The 25,719-nt window shown below is 43.3% G+C and overlaps 1 protein-coding gene across 2 annotated transcripts in view; it reads right to left on the bottom strand.

The window, feature by feature from the left end:
* The window catches only part of LOC147123333 (cytochrome P450 4V2-like), a 54,663-nt gene extending 29,156 nt beyond the window's left edge, over positions 1-25,507 (bottom strand). Inside the window, exons 1-5 of one of the 2 annotated variants that reach the window (XM_085970938.1) lie at positions 25,365-25,507; positions 21,533-21,645; positions 17,657-17,742; positions 14,434-14,624; positions 1,102-1,171 (exon numbers count right to left, since the gene is read on the bottom strand). In XM_085970938.1, coding sequence (XP_085827064.1) covers positions 1,102-1,171; positions 14,434-14,624; positions 17,657-17,742; positions 21,533-21,592 — 407 coding nt within the window. In that variant the 5' untranslated portion in view covers positions 21,593-21,645; positions 25,365-25,507. Of the gene's footprint in view, positions 1-1,101; positions 1,172-14,433; positions 14,625-17,656; positions 17,743-21,532; positions 21,646-25,091 lie in introns of both variants that reach the window. The other variant, XM_085970929.1, reaches the window with a different exon arrangement.
* Positions 25,508-25,719: the final 212 nt, after the last annotated feature.

Raw genomic sequence — 25,719 nt, forward strand, 5'->3', positions numbered from 1 at the left:
GGTGTCGAGCTTCTTGAGTGTTGTTGGAGCTGCACTCCTCCAGGCAAGTGGAGAGTATTCCATCACACTCCTTACTTGCGCCTTGTAGATGGTGGAAAGGCTTTGGGGAGTCAGGAGGTGAGACACTCGCCACAGAATACCTAGCCTCTGACCTGCTCTTGTTGCCACAGTATTTATGGTCCAGTTAACTTGCTGGTTAATGGTGACCCCCCCCCCCCCCCCCCCCCAAGGATGTTGATAGTGGGGGATTTGGTGATGGTAATATGCCATTGAATGTTCAAGTCCCACTGTAAGTTAATTTACTACCTACCCGTTTTTAACTGCTGGGCTTCCTTACCATGCTGCCAGCATGCAGGCATGTGTGGGGAAGGGGTTTCTGGCAGGGTCTCAGAATGAAGGGGGGGGGTGGGGGGGGGGGGGGGTTGGTTGGGAGAGAAAAATCATCCAAGCTCTCCTTGTGGGGCCCAGAGAAACACACTTGCTCTTTTTGGACCCACGAAGTAAAAAACAAACTAATCTTTCAGAGCCTCATGTCCTGATCCTCTCCTGACTGGCTTTTCCACTCCAGCAAGAGTTAAAACTGCAGTTGAGCCACAATGACATCACTGGACCCTAATCTGCATACTTAAAGACCTCCGCGTCTTCAGGAGGGTGCCTTTGCCGCCTGCAAATGTTAAAAATCAGGATCAGCGCAAAGCAGGCGGAAAATTCAGTGGGCAAGTCACCAGGCCATCCTACTAGCTGGGGAGGATGGGAAGGAAGAGAAACTAACCTCAAATATCCCTATCTACATTGTTCAAATACAACAACGAATCACCATTGGCTGTGACCGTCCTTTAATCTACTGTTCGCCAGTAGAATAAGGAAATTTAAACCATCATTTAATTTGAAACAAGGTGTTCTCAAAAGATAAAGTTAATAGCAATGAAAACTTTAATAATTAGCATTAATGAGAGAAATATGGATTATCCTGCCACCATTCAAATCTTCTGAAAGGATTTTATCACCAAGGGTCACCTTCTACTTCACATCAGAAAACCTAGAAAATGTAAATGGCAATCAGGAAAAGCTATTCAAGGAATACAGTGACAGGGGACTCACTTGTAAATTGCACGAATATATTTCGAGTCACTGTTACGCTGAGCATAGACCTTCTTATCCATGGCAGTTTCTAGAATAAAAAATCCTTACAGTAAGTAGCATATTTGTGCTGATCAAATCATTCGTTAAAATTGTTTAACCTTAAATGTTAGGAATGCCCAAATAAGCTTACATTTATAAACACTAATCTGGTAGAACAGCAGAGAACAAATAGCATTGAAAATAAAGTGAATAGCCTGGAATTTGCAGTTATAATGACGGCAAAACTGTCAGCGCTCACCATCATTACTCTGTAAAGCCGACAGCAACTTCTGGCATCCACACATGCAGTAATCCGGAAGTTGCTGTCAGCGATACCCTGCTCCTCCACAAGGTGTGCTGTTACAGTCTTTGCAGATGGAACCACTGATTTGACGTGAACTTCAACTATTAATGCACATTCTCACTGTAAAAACCAATGAAAATGTTAAACCTTGTTCAACCAGGAGTAACTGAGTTTTTAAACAGTGCACAAAGTCATAATTACTGCTGAACAACCTCTGACCCTCAAAAACTAATTTTACAAGTGTGGAGACTCATTCCTTCAGAAGAACATTTAAATATTGCAGATTTTTCAAAGAGTTAATTTTTTTTAAAGATTGTTTTATGATATTTAAGCTTCTCCCTTAAGCTGCATGCTCTGCCTACATTTTTCATTCAACAACTTTAAGACTTTTCGGCAAGACTGGTAAGTTACAGGGCTACCCCCCACCTTCCCTCATGTTTCTGATACATCCCTGGAAGTCCTAGTGGAGGGAGTGAGGGCAACTAGGGAGCAACGCTTTACCAAAACCCACAAGGCTATCCACAAGGCCAGGATGAAGCAGGCATGGACAGAGGTGGCTGACAGGGTTAGTGCCACACCAGCATCATCCCCAGATCTTGGGTTCAATACAAGACGACACTCAATGACTTTAAGAGTAACATAGAACCATAGAAGATAGGAGCAGGAGTAGGCCATTCGAGCCTGCTCCGCCATTCAATGAGATCATGGCTGATCATCCAAATTCAGTACCCTGTCCCTGCCTTCTCCCCATATCCTATTAGCCTTAAGAAATATATCCAACTCTTTCTTGAATATACTTAATGAACTGGCCTCCACTGCCCTCTGTGGCAGAGAATTCCACAGGTTCACCACTCTCTGGGTGAAGAAATTCCTCCTCATTTCAGTCCTAAATAGCTTACCCCTTATCCTTAGACTATGACCCCTGGTTCTGGACTCCCCGGCCATCAGAAACATCCTTCCTGCATCTAGTCTGTCCAGGCCTGACAGAATTTTATAGGTTTCGATGCGATCCCCTCTCAATCTTCTAAACTCCAGTGAGTATAAGCCCAATCGACACAATCTCTCCTCATACGTCATTCCTGCCATCCCAGGTATCAGCCTGGTGAATCTTCGCTGCACTCCCTTCATGGCAAGAACGTCCTTCCTCAGGTAAGGCGACCAAAACTGCACACAATACTCAAGGTGCGGTCTCACCAAGGCCCTGTGCAACTGCAGCAAGACATCCTTGTTCTTGTACTCGAACCCTCTTGCTACAAAGGCCAACATACCATTTGCCTTCTTAACCGCCTGCTGCACCTGCATGCTTACCTTCAGCGACTGGTGCACAAGAACACCCAGGTCTCTTTGCACTTCCCCTTCTCCCAATCTATTGCCATTCAAATAATAATCTGCCTTCCTGTTTTTGCCAAAGTGGATAACCTCACATTTATCCACATTATAGTGCATTTGCCATGTTTCTGCCCAATCACCCAACCTGTCCAAATCGTACTGGAGTTTCACGACATCCTCCTCACAGCATACCCTCCCACCCAGCTTTGTGTCGTCTGCAAATTTGGAGATATTACATCCAATTCCCTCGTCCAGATCATTAATATATATTGTGAACAGCTGGGGTCCTAGGACCGATCCTTGCGGTACCCCACTAGTCACTGCCTGCCACTCGGAAAACGACCCATTTATTCCAACTCTTTGCTTTCTGTCCGCCAACCAGTTCTCTATCCAAGTCAATACCTTGCCCCCAATCCCATGTGCCTTAATTTTGTACGCTAATCTCTTACGCGGGACCTTATCGAAAGCCTTCTGAAAGTCCAAATACACCACATCCACTGGTTCTCCCTTATCTATTTTAAGAGTTACATCCTCAAAAAATTCCAGTAGATTAGTCAAGCATGATTTACCTTTTGTAAATCTACGTTGACTTTGTCCGATCCAGTCACTGCTTTCCAAGTGCTCTATTACATCTTTTATAATGGACTCTAGCATTTTCCCCACCACCGATGTCAAGCTTACCGGTCTATAATTCCCCGCCTTTTCTATACCACCTTTTTTGAATAGTGGGGTAACATTAGCTACCCGCCAATCCATGGGTACCGTTCCAGAGTCTAGAGAGAGTTCTGGAAGATGACCAGCAATGCATCTACTATTTCTAGGGCCACTTCTTTAAGTACCCTGGGATGTAGATTATCAGGCCCTGGGGATTTATCGGCCTTCAATCCCATCAATTTTCCTAACACCATTTCCCTACAAATACTGATTTCTTTCAGTTCCACCCTTTCATCAGACCCTATGTTCCCGGCATCTCTGGGAGGTTATTTGTGTCCTCCTTTGTGAAGACCGAACCAAAATATGTATTTAGTTGGTCTGCCATTTCTTTGTTCCCCCGATTCTGACTGCAAGGGACCTATGCTTCAATTCACCGATCTTTTTCTCTTCACATATCTATAAAAGCTTTTACAGTCAGTTTTTATGTTCCCTGCAAGCTTACTCTCATTCTATTTTCCCTTTCTTAATTAATCCCTTTGTCCTCCTTTGTTGAATCCTAAACTGCTCCCAATCCTCAGGATTATTGCTTTTTCTGGCCAATTTATATGCCCTCTCCTTGGACCTTATGCTATCCCTAATTTCCCTTGTTAGCCACGGTTGGGTCACCTTTTTGGTTTTATTTTTATGCCAAACTGGGATGAACAAATTCTGTAGTTCATCCATTCGGTCTTTGAATGTTTGCCATTGCCTATCCACCGTCAACCCTTTGAGTGACATTCCCCAATCAATCCTACCCAACTCACTCCTCAGACCATCGTAGTTTCCTTTATTTAAATTAAGGACCCTAGTCTCCGAGTCAACTACTTCATTCGCCATCTTAAATGAAGAATTCAATCATATTATGATCGCTCCGACCCAAGGGGCCTCGTACAACAAGATTGCTAATTAATCCTTTCTCGTTATATAATACCCAGTCTAAGATGGCCTGATCTCTGGTTGGTTCCTCGACATATTGGTCCAGGAAACCATCCCGTAAACACGCCAGGAATTCCTCCTCCACAGTATTGTTACTAATTTGGTTGGCCCAATCTATATGTAGGTTAAAGTCACCCATGATGACTGCTGTGCCCTTATTGCACGCTTCTTTAATTTCCCTTTTAATGCCTTCCCCAAACTCCGCCTTACTGTTTGGATATCTATAAATCACTCCCACTAACGTTTTTTTCCCCCCCTTAGTATTTCTCAATTCTACCCATACAGATTCCACCTCATTAGAGCTAATATCCTTCATTACAATTGTGTTAATCCCTTCTTTAACCAGTAATGCTACCCCACCTCCCTTTCCTTTTTGCCTATCTTTCCTGAATATCAAATACCCCTGGATGTTGGAGTTCCCAGTCCTGGCCTTCCTTGAGCCACGTTTCTGTAATCCCAACCAAATCGTATTTGTTTACTTCTATTTGCGCAGCCAATTCATCCACCTTATTACAAATGCTCCTCGCATTAAGACACAAAGCCTTCAGGCTTGTTTTTTTAACGCTTAGACCTATTAGAATTATTATTTACTGTGGCCATGTTTGATTTAAACCATTGATTTCTCTGACTGCCACTTTTGTTTTTCTCCTTCCTATCTTTTGCTTTTATCCTCGTTTCCCTTTCCTGTCTCCCTGCTCAGGTTCCCAACCCCCTGCCATTTTAGTTTAAACCCTCCCCCACAGCACTAGCAAACACTCCCCCTAGGACATCGGTTCCAGCCCTGCCCAGGTGCAAACTGTCCGGTTTGAACTGGTCCCACCTCCCCCAGAACCGGTTCCAATGTCCCAGGAACTTGAATCCCTCCCCCTGGCACCATTCCTCTAGCCACGTATTCATCTGAAGTATCCTTCTATTTCTACACTGACTAGCACGTGGCACTGGTAGCAATCCTGAGATTACTACCTTTGAGGTCCTGTTTTTTTTTTTTTTTTTTTAAATTTATCTCCTAACTCCCTATATCCCACTTTTTACCTATATCGTTGGTGCCTATATGCACCACGACAACTGGCTGTTCACCCTCCCCTTCCAAGATGTTCTGCAGCCGCTCTGAGACATCCTTGACCCTTGCACCAGGGAGGCAACACACCATCCTGGAGTCTCGTTTGTGGCCGCAGAAACGCCTATCTATTCCCCTTACAATTGAATCCCCTATTACTATAGCTCTACCCCTCTTTTTCCTCCCATTCTGTGCAGCAGAGCCACCCCTGGTGCCAGGAAGTTGGTTGCTGCTGCCTTCCTCCGATAAGCCAGCCATCCCCCCCCCCCACAGTACTCAGTGGTGTATCTGTTGGAGACGGGGATGGCCACAGGGGACCCCTGCACTACCTGCCTGCGCCTAGTACTCTGCCTGTTGGTCACCCGTTCCCTTTCTTCCTGTCCAACCTCTACCTGCAGTGTCTGTTAAGTCTGTGGGTTGTATTATAAATAATCACAGACTCCACTGTTAACAAAATAAAACACGTCTTTACTATTCAGAGGCTCGGGCGATTCTGCCCTAGTTAACGTATCACAACCCTTATATACTGGTGTGGTCACTATCGGTATTACAGTATACATGAGCCAATAGATAGTGCCACCCTAAAGTAGTGCTCTTAAAGGCGAACGGTTACATTCTATAGTTCCCTTAAAGGTAAACGGTTACAGTGTCCAACTCTGTAAATGTGCTATTCATGATGTCCTGAGCATCGTGAACGCTCCAGTATGTATCCAATCGCAGCTCCAGCGCCGCAATGCGGTCTGTCAGTAGCTGCAGCTGGATGCACTTCCTGCACATGTAGTTGTCAGGGACACAGGAAGTGTCCCTGAGTTCCCACATATCGCAGGAGGAGCAGATCACGGGACCCGGCTGTCCTGCCATGACTTACCCTTTAATTAATTGAATTTAAATTAAATCAATCAATCCCACTAATTACACTACAGTTAACTGGTTTACCAACAGTCCCTGCTACACTAGAGAGACCTTAGAAACTATAAACCAGAGTTAAAGTTTAAAAAAAGAGAAATACTCACCAACCAATCACTTACCTGCTTCCTGGTGACGTCACACTTTGATTACTTTTTACCTCTCTCCCCTGCTGTTGAATTGGTCAGGCCTCGCCTCGCCCCTCCTTTTAAACTTGCCGCGCTGCTTGTACCTCACGCAGGTCTGCTCTGGTCGGGCGTCACTGCTCACTCCACTCCCAGGTCAGCCGCTGTGGTCGGGCCTCGCCTCGCCCCTCCTTTTAAACTTGCCGTGCTGCTTGTACCTCACGCAGGTCTGCTCTGGTCAGGCGTCGCTGCTCACTCCACTCCCAGGTCAGCCTCTGTGGTCGGGCCTCGCCTCTCCTTTTAAACTTGCCGCGCTGCTTGTACCTCACGCAGGTCTGCTCTGGTCAGGCGTCGCTGCTCACTCCACTCCCAGGTCAGCCGCTGTGGTCGGGCCTCGCCTCGCCCCTCCTTTTAAACTTGCCGTGCTGCTTGTACCTCACGCAGGTCTGCTCTGGTCAGGCGTCGCTGCTCACTCCACTCCCAGGTCAGCCGCTGGGTAGGCAGCAAGGGTAAGTACCACTCTTCACTTCATCTCTCTCAACAGGACCTCAAAACTCTTCAACCTCTCCCCACCACATTCTTATTACAATCACAAGGCCACGCTAAAATACCTCTTTCTCATCCCAAACACACTCACTTCTTCCTTTCCTTTCTTCACACCATTCTTTTCTGACATACTACCACTTGTACAACCATCAACTACTCCCGCCACTCCTTCCCTGTTTCGCATTTCAAACAATTCCCTTTACATTCATCAACTCCTCATCCCATGTTGTTCTTCTCCACCACACCACATGCACTATACGCACAAGCCCTACACATCTTCACTTAACTTCTCAACAGTCGCTCATTAACTCTCACCCTCTCTTTCTGCAGGACAAGACCATGCACAATGCCAGGGAGAGGACCAAAACAGTTGGAGGAGTCTCCATCATCGCCCTCACACAGGCAGATCACAGAGCCCCGGAGATCAGTGGCCCGGGAAGGCTGTGCTCATCACGGAAGGAGAAACTGGCAGCTTACCTAAATAAGGTGTCTGCATTTTACTCAGCAGATATGCAATAAGCTTAGCAACTTCAATCTGTATTCTCATGACCTTTACCTGCTAATATCAAGCTTTTATCTCATGCCCTAACTCCTCTTTTTCTCTTTCTTCTAGATTGTTCTCAACAGCAAGAGGCTCCAGCAGAACAATCCTCCTGAGGATGCAACGTCAGTGGAAAGGGAGGCAGAGCAGCCAAAGGTTATGGTCCATGTTGGAACCAATAATATAGATATAGTAGGTTTGATGACTTGCAGAGGGAGTTTAAAGGAGTTAAGCACTAGATTGAAAAACAAGACCTCAAGGTTGGCAATCTCCAGATTGATTCTTGTGCCACATGCTGGACAGGTAAAAGATAAGGAATATTAAGAAGGTTAGTGCATGGTTGCAGGGATGATGCAGGACAGAAGGATAAACAAGAGCTGTGGGGAAGGGATTTAAACTAATATAGCAGAGGGGTTGGGAAAGTTTAGGTATGAGATTAGAAAGGGAGAAAAGGATTAATAAAGCTGTTGGAATAGAAGTAGAAGGCTTAGCTGACATAAGTAGTGAGAAAATATTAAAGAAAGAAAAGGAAACAGACTGAGGTAGTGAGAAATAAAAACACTATTACAAAAGGGGTAAGGGATATCAAAAAAAGTCTCCATGACAAAACCAGAGATAAAAATAATTATCAGCAGTCCAAAAAAGTGGAGTCAGGATTGAGTGGTATGTATGTGAATGCACAAAGCAGTCAAAACAAAATTGAAGAGTTAGAAGCATTAATAACTAGAGGGATATAATACAGTAGGTATAACAGAAATAAAAGCAGAAAATGCTGGAAATACTCAGGTCAGGCAGCATCTGTGGAGAGAGAAACAGAGTTAACGTTTCAGGTCAATGACCCTTTGTCAGAACTGGAAAAAGCTGGAGATGGAACAGGTTTTTAAGCAAGTGCAGGGGCAGGGAAAGGGGGGAGGGGAGGAAAGAACAAAAGGGAAGGTCTGCGATAGGATGGATGGCAGGAGAGATTAAGAGATTGTGCAAGGCAAAAGGAGATGGTAATGGGACAAGTTAAGAAACAAAAGATTGCTCTAGATGAAGTGTGAATGGCACTGGCAGAATGAAAGACAGCTGCCATGAGAGAGAAAAAAAAATGGGGGGAAAAAAAGGATAAGGGCAGAGGTTATGGTCTGAAATTGTTGAACTCTGTTAAGTCCAGAAGGCTGTAAAGTGCCTAATCGAGAGACGAGGTGCTGTTCCTCAGGCTTACATTGAGCTTCATTGGAACAGTGCAAGAGGCAGAGGATGGGGAGGTCTGAGTGGGAGTGGAGCGGAAAATTAAAGTGACAGGTGACCGGAAGCTCTGGGTCACCCTTACAGACCGAATGGAGGTGCTCCGCAAAGCGGTCACCCAATCTGCGTTTGGTCTCCCCAATGTTGAGGAGACCGCATACTCAGCAGCCAATACAGTATACTAAATTGCAAGAAGTACAAGTAAATCCCTGTTTCACCTGGAAAGTGTGTTTGGGGCCCTGGACAGTGGGAAGGGAGGAGGTAAAAGGGCATGTGTTGCATCTCTGTGCTTGTACGGGAAGGTGCCGGGCGAAGGGGAGGGGTTGTTGGGGGTGATAGAGGAGTGGACCAGGGTGCCGTGGAGGGAGCGGTCCCTTCGGAATGCTGAAAAGGTATAACAAAGGTGGTTTAGGTTTGGGCAGGAATGAGAACTTCATGTTCAGAACAAATAGGAAGGGGAAAGCAGGGCTGGTCTTGCTGGTAAAGGATTCTATGATCGTGCTAAAATACAAGGATATCAAAGGGGGTTGTATTGACAGAATCCAAATGGATAAAGTCAAAAAAAAAGGAAAATGGTACAATTCTTGGTGTGCACTGCAGGCATATAGAGGTGGCGGTCTATCGACAGTTCAGTAAGATATGCAAGAACAAGGCAATAATATTGGATTATTTTTGGCCAGCACTGAGGAAGAAGGTAAAAGACTTCAGGATGACAGACATGTTAGCAGAATTAGCAGACAAGTGAAAGATGTAATTTAATGCAGAAAAATGTGAGGCAATACATTTTGGGTGGGGAAAAAAGAAATTGGAATATACTCAATAAAAAGAAACTGAAGGTTGTGGATGAACAGAGACACCTCAGGATTCAAATATATAATTTCCCAAACGTGTCAATGCAAGTGGCTAAGCCATTAAATGGGGCCATAGAGTAAGAGTACAGAAGTAATGTCATTAATTAGGCCAATTAGCAAACTGTGCAGAGTTTTGCACAACTCGGAAATTTAAAAAAAGTCAAAGAAAAATGAGAAGGCAAAAGTGCAGGGTAGCGATAGAGGTAAAGATAACCAGAGTGTGACAGAGCATATACACATAAGAGTGCATCAGAAAGAGGGGTCAGAGTAGGGAAAAATGGTAGAAAGACAAAATTAAAAGCTTTATATCTGAACACACGTGGCATTCATAACAAGATAGGCGAGTTGACACACAAATAGAAATAAATGGGTATGATCTGATAGCCATTAGAGACGTGGTTGCAAGGTGAACAAGGCTGGGAACTGAATATTCAGGGGTATTTGCCATTTTGTAAGGATAGGCAGAAAGGAAAAGGAGGTGGTGTAGCTCTGTTAATAAGGGATGAGATCAGTGCAGTAGTGAGAAATGATATTGGCTTAGAAGATCAAGACGTAGAATCAGTTTGGGTGGAGATAAGAAATAATAAGGGTAAGAAGTCACTGGTGGGAGTGGACTACAGGCCCCCAAACAATAGCCACACTGTAGGACAGAGTATAAATCAAGAAATAATAGAGGCTTGTAAGAAAGGTACAGCTATAATCATGGGAGATTTTAATCTTCATATTGATTGGACAAAGCAAATTGGCAAAGGTAGACTTGAGGAAGAGTTCTTGGAGTGTATGCCGGATGGTTTCTTGGAACAATACGTTGTGGAACCAACCAGGGAGCAGACTATTTTGAATCTAGTAATGTGTAACGAGGCTGGATTAATTAATGATCTCGAAGTGAAGGATCCTCTTGGGAAGAGTGATCATAGCATGGTAGAATTTCAAATTCAGGTTGAAGGTGAGAAAGCTAGGTCTCAAACTAGTGTCCTGAACTTAAATAAGGTATGAAGGCAGACTTGGTTAAAGTGGACTGAGAAAATATATTACATGGTAAGACTGTAGAAAAGCAGTGGCAAACATTTAAGGAGATATTTCATAACTCTCTGCAAAGATGTATTCCAGTGAGAAAGAAAGACTAATAGAAGGAGGAGACATCCGTGGCTAACTAAGGAAGTAAAGGATGGTATCAAATTGAAAACAAAGGCATACAATGTTGCTAAGAATAGTGGAAGGCCAGAGGATTGGGAAATTTTTAAAAACCAGCAAAGGATGACTAAAAAAATGATAAAGACAGAAGATAGCTTATGAGAGCAAGCTAGAAAGAAATATAAAAACAGCAAGAGCTTCTACAGGTTTATAAAAAGAAAGAGTAGCTAAAGTAAACGTTAGTCCCCTAGAGGAAGAGTCTGGGGAATTAATAAGGGGAAACAGGGAAATGGCAGAGACTTTGAACAAATATTTTGTATCGGTCTTCACGGTAGAAGACACTAAAAGCATCCCAATAATGGATAATCAAGGGGCTAATGGGGTGGGGGGAAACTTAAAACAATCACTATCACTAGAGAAAAAGTACTGGGCAAACTAATGGGACAAAAGGTGGACAAGTCCCCTGGACCTGATGGCCTACATCCTAGAGTCTTAAAAAAAAGGTGACTGCAGAGATAATGGATGCATTGGTTGTAATCTACCAAAATTACCTGGATTCTGGAGAGGTCCCAGCAGACTGAAAATGTAACGCCCCTATTTAAGAAAGGAGGGAAGACAGAAAGGAGGCAACTATAGACCAGTTAACCTAATACCCGTCATTGGGAAAATGCTGGCGTCCATCATTAAGGAAGTGGTAGCAGAACATTTAGAAAATCATAATATAGTCAAGCAGAGTCAGCATGGTTTTATGAAAGGGAAATCATGTTTAACAAATTTGCTGGAGTTCTTTGAGGATGTAACGAGCAGGGTGGATAAAGGGGAACCAGTAGATGTCGTGTATTTGGATTTCCAGAAGGCATTCGATAAGGTGCCACATAAAAGGTGCACAAGATAAGAGCTCACAGGGTTGGGGGTAATATATTAGTATGGATAGAGGATTGGCTAACTAACAGAAAACAGAGTCAGGATAAATGAGTCATTTTCAGGTTGGCAAACTGTAACTGGTGGGGTGCTGCAGAGATCAGTGCTGGGGCCTCAACTATTTACAATCTATATTAATGACTTGGATGAAGGGACCGAGTGTAATGTAGCCAAATTTGCTGATAATACAAAGATAGGTGGGAATGCAAATTGTGTGGAGGACACAAAGAATCGCCAAAGGGATATAGAGAGGCTAAGTGAGTGGGCAAAAATCTGGCAGATGGAGTATAATGTGAGAAAATGTGAGGTTATCCACTTTGGTAAGAAAAATAAAGAAAGCAAATTATTTAAATAGGGAGAGATTACAAAATGCAGAGGTACAGAGGGATCTGGGGGTCCTTGTACATGAATCACAAAGTTAGCATACAGGTACAGCAAGCAATTAGGAAGGCAAATGGAATGTTGGCATTTGATGTAGTGTATTTGATAAGGTTCCACATGGCAGGCTGGTCACAAAGTTAAAAGCCCATGGGATCCAGGGCAAAGTGTCAAGTTGGATTCAAAACTGGCTCAGAGATAGGAAGCAGAGGGTAATGGTTGATGGGTGTTTGTGACTGGAAGGCTGTTTCACAGGGCTTAGTACTCGGTCCCTTGCTTTTTGTGGTATATATCTCAACGATCTTGACTTGAATATAGGGGGTATGATTAAGAAGTTTGTAGATGATACTAAAATCGGCTGTGTGGTTGATACTGAAGAAGGAAGCTGTAGACTGCAGGAAGATATCAATAAATTGGTCAGGTGGGCAGAACAGTGGCAAATGGAATTCAATCCAGAGAAGTGTGAGGTAATGCATTTGGGGAGGGCTAACAAGGAAAGGGAATGCACATTAAATGGTAGGACACCGAGTAGTGTAGAGGAACAAAGGGACCTTGGAGTGCATGTCCACAGATCCCTAAAAGGTAGCAGGCCAGGTAGATAAGGTGGTTAAGAAGGCATACGGAATGCTTGCCTTTATTAGCCGTGGCATAGAATACAAGAGTGTGGGGGGGGGGGGGGGGGGGGGGGTTATGCTTCAACTGTATAAAACACTAGTTAGGCCTCAGCTAGAATACTGCGTACAGTTCTGGTCACCACATTACAGGAAAGATGTGATTGCACTAGAGAGGGTACAGAGGAGATTTACAAGGATGTTGCTGGAAGTAGAGAATCTTAGCTATGAGGAAAGACTGGGTCTGTTTTCCTTGGAACAGAGGAGGCTGAGGGGAGACCTTATTGAGCTATATAAAATTGTGGGGCATTGATAAAGTGGATAGAAAGGACCTATTTCCCTTAGCAGAGGGGTCATAAACCAGGGGGCACAGATTTAAAGTAACTGGGGGAAGGTTTAGAGGGGATTTGAGGGGAAATGTCTTCACCGAGGGTTGTGGGGGTCTGGAACTCACTGCCTGAAAGGGTGGTAGAGGCGGGAACCCTAACCACATTTCAAAAGTACTTGGATGTGCACTTGGGATGCTCTAACCTGCAGGGCTACGGACCAAGAGCTGGGAAGTGGGATTAGGCTGGATAGCTCTTTATTGGCCGGCGCGGACACGTTGGGCCGAAATGGCCTCCTTCCGTGCTGTAACTTTCTATGATTTTATGATTCTTTATTGTAAAGGGGATGGAGTATAAAAGTAGAGAAGTCCTGTTACAACTGTAAAGGGCGTTGGTGAGACCACACCTGGTGTACTGCTTACAGTTTTGGTCTCCTTATTTAAAAGGAAGGATATACTTGCATTGGAGGCAGTTCAGAGAAGGTTCACGAGGTTGATTCCGAAGATGAAGGGGTTGTCTTATGATGAAAGGTTGAGCAGGTTGGGCCTATACTCATTGGAGTTAAGAAGAATGAGAGGGGATCTTATTGAAACACAAGATTCTGAAGGGACTTGACAGGGTAGATGCAGAGAGGATGTTTCCCCTCATGGGGAATCTAGAACTAGGGGGCATAATTTCAGAATAAGGGGGCACCCATTTAAAACAGAAATGAGGAGGAATTTCTTCTCAGAGGGTCGTGAATCTTTGGAAGTCTCTTCCCCAGAGAACTGTGGAGACTGGGTCATTGAATATATTTAAGGTGGAGATAGACAGATTTAAGGGAGTCTAGGGTTATGGGGAGCGGGCAGGGAAGTGGAGTGGAGGCCAAGATCAGATCAGCCATGATCTTATTGAATGGTGGAGCAGGTTCGAGGGGCCAAATGTCCTACTCCTGCCCCTACATCTTATAACAATATTAAAACCATAGATTCACCGGGAAGATGCCAGGGATGGGAAATTGTTATGAGGAGACAATTGAGAAAGTGGGACTATTTCCACTGGAGCAGAGACTCAGGAGATTAAACAGAGGTTCTTAAAATTCCAAAGGGTTTTGATAGAGTGAATAGGTAAAGACTTCCCTCAAGCTGGTCCATCAGTGACCAGGGATCATCAATTTAAAATTGTTACTAAAGCAGTGACAAAAGAGATTAGGAAACATTTATTTTGTGCAGCAGGTTGCTGCTTTGCCAGAGAGAATGTTTGAGGCAGAGACCATTGTATCTTTTAAAGTGAAAATCAGATAGATATTTGAAGCAGAAGATAATACGTGGCTATGGAGGAAGTGGAGAGCAGTGGGATTCATTTTGAATTAATTGACAGGCACAATGGACCAAATACCCTCCTTCTGTGATATATTGATAGAGATCAGGTTGCCCAAACTCACCACAGATAATGTCCAAAGCACAGAGTGTGATGTCACTGAAGCAATTAAAAGGTCCCTTTCCTGCTTTCTTCTCCAATTTTCCCACTAAAATATTCGCCTGTTCATTCATAACCTCCAGAAATTCCGTCAGAATTGTGAAATGAAATGTTGGAGTTAGCAATTTTCTCCTAGCACGCCATTTATTTCCTGTACTACAAAACAAAGATTAAGAAATTATTTCTACATAAGGCACTATTGTAATGCAAATCATTTTAATAAAGTAACTTTAAAAAAGAACGCCATACCCAATGTCACTGATCAAACCTATCAATCATAAGCGGTGATAAAACACCAACTCCCCCAGTGTCTGCTGCACCACAAACTTGTCCTGTGGCCAGTGTGACAAGTTGAAGCAGACTATTTATAATTGATTGAGAAATTGGACCAAACCCCAAAATTCCACAAATAAAATCATTTGCTTTTCACCATGAAATTAGATAAATGTAAATCAGTTGCATAGCATTGAATATAGGCTAAAAATGTGATGTTATTGTACAAAATCTTAAGGCACTCGTATCTAATTCCTCTTCATTTTAAACAACCTGTAGGCAATACTTCCAGTAAGCTAGCAGAGAAAGGAGTTTTATACAAGTGAGTTAAGCATTTGTATAATGACTCACCAGTCAGTCATTCTCAAACTTTAGTCATTTGAACTTTGGAATAACACAAAGAAAATCAACTGTTTGCATCTTAATTTGAGATTAAACAATGGCATTTTGACTATCAAAAATTAAAATGCCACTATTCTGCAGTAGTATAGAATCATACAGCACAGAAGGCGGCTATTTGGCCCAATATGCCTGTGCCAGCTCTTTGAAAGCTATCCGATTAGTCCCACTCCCCTGCTCTTTCCTCAAAGCCCTGCAAATGTTTCCTTTTCAAGAATATGCAAGCCAATAGGACTATTGCATAATAGATTTCAATTAATTCCTTTAAGAAAAAATAAAACGGACTTAATAATGGGACCTGCTATATGTAATGAGTGGCACTTTCCTCAGTCTCAGAGATAGTGTTACCACATTGAACACATATGAAGTAGGCCAGAGCAGACCAGAGAGAGTGACACACTCTTTTTGATACAAATATCAGATTTTAAAAAATTATTTCGATATTACACCAGGTTAAAAGATTAAAACCAGCATGGATGGTTTCAGCTTAAGAAAAAACACAATATAGGATAAAAGGCAGGCCTTCATATGGAGGAGGCAGAAATTAAACACGATAGTTAATATCAGAGAGCAATACCCTGTATTGCCTTCTGGTGTGTTCACTAACTAGGCAACCTGCCAAAAAACTGAACTTTCAGCTCAATTTATTTCCTAATATCAGAGAGCAATACCCTGTATTGCCTTTTGGTGTGTTCACTAACTAGGCAACCTGCCAAAAAACTGAACTTTCAGCTCAATTTATTTCCTAATCCTACAGCACAGCACCAAACTCTAACAACTTTTCTTAGATTACACAAAGTGAACTATGAACAAATAAAAACAATGCGTGCAGTTTTGCGGATACATAATAAGTTGTACCTGTGTGAATAGATTAATGTTTCAAGGTGGTATACACAGTTTATTTTTAATACAAAATCAATGTTCAGTTGCTAGATCACTGATGCTTGGAGAGAAGTTCTAACATTTAATCCCAGTTCCAAACTACCTTTATTTCATCATACGGCACATTGGGGGCCCTTTTGACTTTGGGTGATAGTGTAAAACAGGCAATATCAATTCAGTCGCCTCATATCTTTTCTGATTTTCATGGACTTCAATGGAAATGAAAATCAGCAGAGATGTAGAACGGGCAGCTGAATCGACGACGCCCATTTTACAATATCACCCAAAGTCAAAATTACCCTCGTTGTATCACCAACATTTGCGAAGCTAGGTGTGCTGAACTCTAATGGCTGCATAATTGAGCCTACTGATAATAGCACAAGGAATCAGAGATAGGTCAGTAGCATCCTCACAACTTTTGAGATCAAACATAAATTTAAGTCCACTTTTCTCAAACAGCCAAATTCAGCACAATGAAATATAAATCCACTGTACTGGAAATCTCCCTCTCAAATTGCTACCATTTCCCATGTCCCGATGTTGCCACATACACATGAAGTGGAACATTATGTACTGCCGCATATGGGAATGATTCTTTTACACATCAGAATATTGGTCTCCTGGCCTTATGGTATGTGCCAGTTAAATAGCTACCATGTGGGAAAAGCCACAAATTCAGAGTTAGATGACTTTAAATGAATGTTTGTTTTAAGTGGTCTAGTTAAAAGGAACCATCCAATCTTTAGATTATTGCATTCCGTACTGCATAATTTCAATCTGGGTTTTTTTTTTTTTTCGGTGAGATGGATGCATCTATTTCTCTAGTGGTGTTAAACTGATGAATTGAAGAAAGGTGACTTAATGTCTAATTTCTAGAGTCATAATGATGTTTTGTCAAATATCTACTGTGACACAGCTTTGATTGCAAATGGCCAAATGTAATGTGCTCTAACAATTATTAATGGCATTTATTAAAGATGCCAGTCAGATTCGTACAAGCAGCAGCAGGTGTAGCATGATCCTTCTCAAAATGAAGTATTAGGGCACAAGTTGAGGGCAGCAATTCCCCCTTCACGAACACCACCAGAGGTGGTGAGCAAAGGTCAGGTGATTCCCGACAGAGGGGAAGCTGGGAAAAAAAACTGTTCCGTTACTCAATGACATTCTTGAGCATTTCCTGGTTAAGGAGACCACCACTAAAATAAAACTTGGCAGCAAGTCCCCTGCTTGTCCTCTAGCCTGCAAAAGAGTGAGAGAGACGGAAGGAGGAGGGAACAAAATGTTTCAAATATGCTCAGATTACAAAACTTTTAAAAAAGATAATCTAAACATACTTGCATGTTATCTTACATGATTACTGCAATGCCACACTTTGATACAGGACACAGACCTACAGAAGATGACAACCAACAACTGCATTGCTCAGCTGATAATACAACCAAACTTTCATATGGTAACAGCGGATGAGCACATCAGCTTTTGGTGTCACTAAGAATTCTAAAAAGGTCAAAGACTACCCCTGTATTACCCATGATGATAACTCTCCAGAAAATTATTCCTATATAATCTTAAGACATCATGTTCTGACAGCAACAAAGGCTATTTGAGATGCATACATGCAGATGTATTAATACCTTGTCAGCAGCCCATTACCAAGCCAGGGGTGAAGAAATTTGTATGCGTAGGATTTATCAAGGTGCTTGGAACTGCTCAGTACCACCTATAGGATTACAAAACGACACACTGTTAGATTCTTCACTGCCTGTACTTTTAATACATCATCAATTAATTATGTGTGTGTGCCCTTGTAAAACAGATAACAAACTTCTAGCACATTCTATTCTAGTTGTTCAAAAACAAAGCCACAAACACTCCTTGCCAAAATTAGAGTTTGGGTAACTCAGGATGAATTATGCAGTGTGCTGACTCCATTGAGTAACAGGACTGTGAACATGTACAAATTTCAGATATGTGGCCAGATCCTGAAAGTTTGATGTTTAGTAGAAATTAGATTTTCTTTTAAACTTAAGCAAAGATCGCTCAAAAAAAAGGTTTTGCTATCAGGACTCCAGTAGGAGTGACTACACCACCTGCATTCATACCACTACAATGTTGCACTGTCAGTGCAGGCCTGGTGAAATACTGAAGCAGTGAGAGTACAGCATGCACTTATTTTTCTTAAATGTTGCTCATGGATGGTCCGGTTTCTGATGTTGCCACAGTCCCACTGCAGCCATAAAAACTTTCCCCATCGTTGAAATATAGCAAATTTGTTTAGGTATTAAATTAACAAACAAAGCCGAGACTGTGCGAAGCGTGCACGGTGCACACAGTTAGGCCAGAAATAGAATACCATGTGCAGTTTTGACTCCCCAATAATAGAAAAGGACATTAAAGCCACTGAAAGCATACAGCATAGATTCACCACGACCATACCAGGGAGAAGAAACTATAGTTATGAGGAAAACTTGATACTGGGACTACCTGCACTGGAGCAAAGAAAAGAACTAATGAAGGATTTTTAAATTATGAAAGGTTTTGACTGGCTGAATACAGAAAGTCCATTCCCTCTAGTTGTCAATAGCAAGTGATCATTAATTTAAAATTATTACTGAGTGTGAGGAGGAAAATTAGAATAAATGTATTTATACAGAGATTTATTAGCGTATAGAATGCTTTCCCAAGGGAATAGTTGAGGAAAAGGCCATTCTGTCTTTCAAGGGGAAAAAACTAAAACATCTGAAGCAAAGAAAGATACAGAGCTATGGGATTAGTTTGCGATTGCTCAAGCAAAGAGCCCGGTGGGCCGAATGGCTTCCTTCTGTGCTGTAAACATCTATGGCAATAAAACTTGCACTTCTGTGAATAAGAGACAACAGCACAGTGGTATACAATCGACGGAGTGACCCTGGCAGTCCTCAACATCGACTCTGGACCCCATGATGACTCATGGCTTCAGGTCAAGTATGGGCAAGGAAACCTCCTGCTGATTACCACCTACCGCCCTCCCTCAGCTGATGAATCAGTACACCTCCATTTTGAACACCACTTGGCAGAATCACCAAGGGTAGCAAGGGCATAGAATGTACTCTGGGCAGGGGACTTCAATGTCCATCACCAAGAGTGGCTCGGTAACACCATTACTGACCGAGCTGGCAGAGTCCTAAAGGACACAGCTGCCAGACTGGTGTTCTCTCATTACCTGTCGCAAGCCCAATGAGGGAAAAACCTACTTTACCTCGTCCTCACCAATCTACTTGTCAGATGCATCTGTTCATGACAGTACTGGCAGGAGTGACCACTACAGTCCTTGTGGAAACAAAGTCCCTTCTTCGCACTGAGGACACCCTCCATCGTGTTTTGTGGCACTACCACCATGCTAAATGGGAGAGTCAGAACAGATCTAGCAGCTCAAAACTGGGCATCCATGAGGGACTGTGGGTCATCAGCATTAGCAGAATTGTATTCCCCACAATCTGTAACCTCTTGCCCCTGCATATCCCTCACTCTTGCCATCAACCCAGGGGACCAATGCCAGTTCAAAGAGTAGTGTAGAAGAGCATGCCAGGAGCAGCACGAGGCATACCTGAAAATAAGATGCCAATCTGGTAAAGCTACAACACAGGATTATATGCATACTAAACTGCAGAAGCAGCATGCTACAGACACAGCTAAGTGATCCCACAACCAACAGGTCAGATCAAAGCTTTGCTGTCCTGCCAAATCCAGCCATGAATGGTGGACAATTAAACAACTAATGGGAGGAGGAGGCTCCGTGAACATCCCCAACCTCAATGATGGTGGAGCTCAACGCGAGTGCAAAAGACAAAGCTGAAGCGTTTGCAACCATAAGTGCCAAGTGGATGATCCATCTTGGCCTCCTCTCGAGGTCGTCACCATCACAGAGCCAGTCTTCAGCCAATTTGATTCACTCCACGTGATATCAAGAAACAGCTAAACGCACAAAGGCTATGGGCCCCAACAACATCCCGGTCATAATGCTGAAGACTAAACACCTCTAGCCAAGCTGTTCCAATACAGCTACAACACTGGCATCTACACAAAGTGGAAAATTGCCCAGGTATGTCCTGGCCACAAAAAGCACAACAAAATCGAATCCGGCCAATTACCGTCCCATCAATATACTCTCAATCAGCAGCAATGTGATGGAAGGTGTCTTCAACAGTGCTATTAAGCAGCACTTACTCACTAATAACCTGCTCACTGATGCCCAGTTTGGGTTCCGCCAAGACCACTCAGCTCCAGACCTCATTACAGCCTTGGTCCAAACATGGATAAAAGAGCTGAATTCCAGAGGCAAGGCGAGAGTGACTGCCCTTGACATCAAGGTAACATTTGACTGAGTGTGGCATCAAGGAGCCCTAGTAAAATTGAAGTCATAGGGAATCAGGGGGGGAAACTCTCCTCTGGCTGGAGTCATATCTAGCACAAAAGAAAAGGTGGTTGTTGGAAGTCAATCATCTCAGCCCCAGGACATCACTGTAGGAGTTCCTCAGGGCAGTGTCCTAGGCCCAACCATCTTCAGCTGCTTCATCAAGGACCTTCCCTCCATCATAAGGTCAGAAATGAGAATGCCTGCTGATGATTGGTGCTGAACACTATTCATTCACAACTCCTCAGATAATGAAGCAGTCCATGCCCGCATGCAGCAAGACCTGGACGACATTCAGGCTTGGGCTGATAAGTGGCAGGTAACATTTGTGCCACACAAGTGCCAGGCAATGACTATCACCAACAAGCAACAGTCTAGCCACCATCCCTTGCCATTCAACAGCATTACTATCACCGAATCCCCCACCATCAACATCCTAGGAGTCACCATTGACCAGAAACTTAACTGGACCAGCCACACAAATACTGTGGCTACAAGAGGTGGTCAGAGGCTGGGTATTCTGTGACGAGTATCTCACCTCCTCACTCCCCAAAGCCTTTCCACCATCTACAAGGCACAAGTCAGGCGTGTGATGGAATACTCTCCACTTGCCTGGATGAGTTCAGCACCAGCAACACAAGAAGCTCGACACCATCCAGGGAAAAGCGGACCGCTTGATTAGCACCCCATCCACCACCTTAAACATTCATTCCCTCCACCACCAGCATACCTTAGCTGCAGTGTACACCATCTACAAGGTGCACTGCAGCAACTCACCAAGGCTTCATAACAGCACCTCCCAAACCCACAACCTCTTCCACCTAGAAGGACAAGGGCAGCAGGCGCATGGGAACACCATGACCCCCAAGTCACATACCATCCTGACTTGGAAATATATTGCCATTCTGTCATCGTTGCAGGGTCAAAATCCTGGAACTCCCTCCCTAGCAGCACTGTGGGAGTACCTTCACCACACTGACTGCAGTGGTTCACCCTCAGCTTCTCAAGGGCAATTAGTGATGGGCAATAACTGCTGGCCTTGCCAGCGACACCCACATCCCAGGAATGAATAAAAGTTTTAAAATATATATTTTATCAACACAGACCTATGCCTTACCTCAACAGTCTCTGCATGAAACAGCACAACAAAAGGTAATGGTCCCAACCATAATTTCATTAATGGTTCATCTCTGCACTTGGTGGTAAGTTCAATCAGTTGAAGAAAGAAGTCTAGAGAACCCAAAAATGATAGTTAGTTACATATGTGAAAGAAAACACCAATGTGTACAATAAGAGAATACACTGAATTATAAAGCAGCCAAGCTGCATCCTCAGTTTTTGATATAATTTACATTGTTCAATAAGACTACTGCTTCTATAACCACTCCTGGAATTTTATCATCTTCAACAGTCTGAGAAATTAAGTATCCTAAAATTGCAAATCAGATTGTACACTATGCAAGACTCTGCAAAGACAAAGTTAAAATTCTGAATGATCAAGATATTTATAAACAAAGAAAAATCTATTTGACCCATTTTTATTGTATGAACCATGTGCAATTTATTACACCATGGATTCTACCCCACCTATTTATACTGTAGGTTTGATCAAGTATGTGCCATTTTAGCACTGAGCTGTGCTCAGACAAAGCAGAACTTTGCACAAACATACTTAAATAAATGCACTGAGCTTCATAGAGTCATAAAGGCACAGAAGGAGGCCATTCGGCCCATTGAGTCCGTGCCAGCTCTCTGAAGAGCAATCCAGTCAGTCCCATTCCCACGCTCCATCCCCGCAGCCCTGCAGGTTTATTTCCCTCAAGTGTCTATCCAGTCTCCCCTTGAAAACAGAGTGTCTCCGCTTCCATCGGCAGTGAAATCCAGGTCATCACCACTCGCTGCGTAAAAAAGTTTTTCCTCACATCCCCCCCGTATCTCTTCCCCAAAACCTTAAATCTGTGTCCCCTAGTCCTTGTCCCATCAACTAGTAGGAACAGCCTTTCCCCATCTAGCCTATCCAAACCTGTCATAATCTTGTACACCTCTATCAAATCACCCAACCTCCTTTGCTCTAATGAAAACAAATCCAGCTTCTCCAACTAGTCCTTGTAGCCAAGATCCCCCCATCCCCAGAACCATTCTGGTAAATCTCCTCTGCACCCTCTCAAGGGCCTTCACATCTTTCCAAAAGTGTGGTGACCAGAACTGGATGCAATGCTCCAGTTGTGGCCCAACCAGCACTTTGTAAAGGTTAAGCATAACTTCTCTACTTTTGTACTCAGTACCTCTATTTATGAAGCCCACGATCCCATATGCTTGATGCGCTATCAATTACTCATAAAAGACAGAGTTAAGAGAGTAACTAAAGGCTTTTATTAACAAAAGAATGAAGGTCTGCCTCGAGTGGTCGACCGGTCCAGAAATACAAAGGGCTGGGGAGCAGTCACTTTATACTAGGACTTGTGGGAGGAGTCAGCCGAGGCATGACCAGGCATGTACACAGTGGAATACAAACAGTGGTTTACCACATGCTTTGTTAACCACTCTCTCAATATGTCCTGCCACCTTCAGGGACCTATGCAGATTAACTCCCAGGTCCCTCTGTCCCTGCACACTCTTTAAAACTGTGCCATTAAGTGTATATTGCCTCTCCCTGTTCCTTCTGCCAAAATGTATCACCTCACACTTCTCTGCATTAAATTCCTTCTGCCACTTGTCTGCCCACTCTGCTAGCCTTTCTGTGTCCTGTTGCAGTCGATTGGTATCATCTTCACTGTTTGCCACATCCCCAAGTTTGGTGTCATCGGCAAATTTAGAAATTCTACTCTGTATTCCAATATCCAGGTCATTGATATATATCAAAAAAATCAGTGGCCCCAGCACTGACCCTTGGGGAACACCACTGTCTACCATCCTCCAGTCTGAAAAACAGCCATTTACCACAACTCGCTGTTTTCTGTCCTAAGCCAATTCCTTATCCAAGCTGCCACTGACCCACCTATTCCATGAGCCTCAATTTTGTTAACAAGCCTTCTGTGATACTTTGTCAAACGCCTTCCTAAAATCCATGTAGACAACATCTATTGCATTTCTTTTATCAATCCTCCTTGTTACTTCGTCAAAAATTTAAATTAGATTAGTCAAACACGATCTGCCTTTTACAAATCCATGTTGGCCCTCCTTAATTAGCTTAAACCTCTCCAAATGCCCATTAATATTTTTTAATTTACCCACCACTGATGTTAAACTGACCGGCCTGTAGTTACTAGGATTGTCCTTACACCCTTTCTTGAACAATGGTGTCACATTTGTCACTTTCCAATCCTCAGGCACCTCCCCTGCATCTAGGGAAGATTGGAAAATTATGGCAAGCCCTTCCACCATCTCCTCCCCCAATTCCCTTAGCTTGCATCACAGGTTGCTATCTGGACCAGGCGACTTGTCCACTCCAAGCATACCCAGCCTTTCTATCAATTATCACCCCTTCCATTGCTTCTACCTTTTCCATTTCTACCGATATTTTGTCAGCATCCACCTCCTTAGTAAATACCGATACAAAGTACTCATTGAGTATTCTAGCTTTGCCCTGCGCCTCTAAGCATATATCACCTTTGTTTCTATTAGGCCCCACCCCACTTACATGCCGGTAGAAGATTTTTGGGTTCCCTTTTATGTTAACCGCCATTCTACACTCATATTCTCTCTTTGCCAATCTTATTTTCATCTTCACTTCCCCTCTCAACTTATTGTATTTGGTCTGGTTCTCCCTTGAAGAATTCACCTGACATGCATCATATACCCTCTTTTTTTGTTTCATCATCTTCTCTATCTCCCTCCTGTCATCCAAGGAGCTTCACTTATTAAGGTCTCAATGATAATTAATAAAATTCTTTATTATTACTGACCCTTTACCAACATTGAAACTTTAAGGAGTTCTGACACTTTCAAAGTTAAACATTAACTAGTTAGCTGTACACTGGATTCAGTAAAATGCAGACCCCTTGGCATAAGTTGCAGTTCTAACAGAATCTGAGTTAATGGAATAGAAAAGCCACACTGAATTGGCACAAAATTGTTAATACAACTGGGCTTTTCATCCAAGAAAATGTCCACAAAGTTTCTCTTTAGGCCCCAATCATACAAAATAGCCTTACAATCTGTGTTATCATTCTTGATCTTTGGCACAACACTTCCAGTTTCTCGACAAGCCAAGAACCAGCATTTCCACCACAGCATTCAATTACTTATACGTATATCCTGCAACCTCTTTCCTTTACCAAATGTTAAACATTGTAAACTTGCTATAATAGAAAATGCTGGAAACACTCAACAGGCCAAGCAACATCCCTGGAGAGAGAGAAACAGAGTTAACGTTTCAGGTCTGGGACCCTTCGTCAGAACGGTTATTTCAGATTGCCAGCATCCGCAGTATTTTGCTAACGTGTAAACTTGCTGCCCGAACAGTAAAGTTCATGTGGTGCGTTTGCACAAACATTCCACACACATCAACTTGTGATTAACGAGAGTGACACGGATTGTAAACCCTTTTACAAACGTTGCGATCTATATTTATATAGCATCAAAGTAGTTTTTCTAATCAAATTTGACCCTCGGTAGTTTTGCAGAGTGTCGCGCCTGACACCCGGAAGAAGTCAGCTGGGTGGCTGAATATCTACCTTCTCCGCTGGGTTTGAAGAGCAATGCGTTGCCCAGTATCGGGTAGGTCGGGCTGAGCCCGGGGATCCGCTTCATCTTGTTCCACTTATGCACATAATCACCGAGCAAGTAGAAAGATAGCACAGCCAGGCCAGCGAGGAGCGCGGCGCTCAGCAAAGCGCCGGAAAGAAGGGCCTCCATCCCGTCACCGCCGCGCCAGTGAGTGGGGGAAGGCAGGCGAGCGGCTCCAGCTGTTTACTACCCAGGGGTGGAGCCTGCCCAACTTGACTTACTGCTTTCTTCTCAAACTCTCACTGGCATTATGTATCATTAGGACATTGTTGCCGTGCAACTTAAACTCCCCCAAGTGTTCACGAGTTTTCCAGCCAGGGTGTGCCAACTCTGGTTGGAGGCATTCCTGGAGGTTTGATCACATGACTGTCGGACCACGTGATGTTTACAAATGTTGCAACTTTCTCTCCCTATCTCTACTGACTCTTCATCATAGGCAATTGCCTGTTAAAAGTCAATCATGTGCCCCCTTTTTAAAGGGGCACAACCAATAAAAAAACTGTAACTTAACTTCACATGAAATTGGCTAGGGACAAAAAGCAGTGAGTAGTGGTGAATGCTTGTTTTTTCAGACTG

Source organism: Somniosus microcephalus, chromosome 2 (genome assembly GCF_052327205.1).
Source record: "Somniosus microcephalus isolate GS21.2 chromosome 2, FLI_Smic_1.0, whole genome shotgun sequence".
Lineage (NCBI taxonomy): Eukaryota > Metazoa > Chordata > Chondrichthyes > Squaliformes > Somniosidae > Somniosus > Somniosus microcephalus.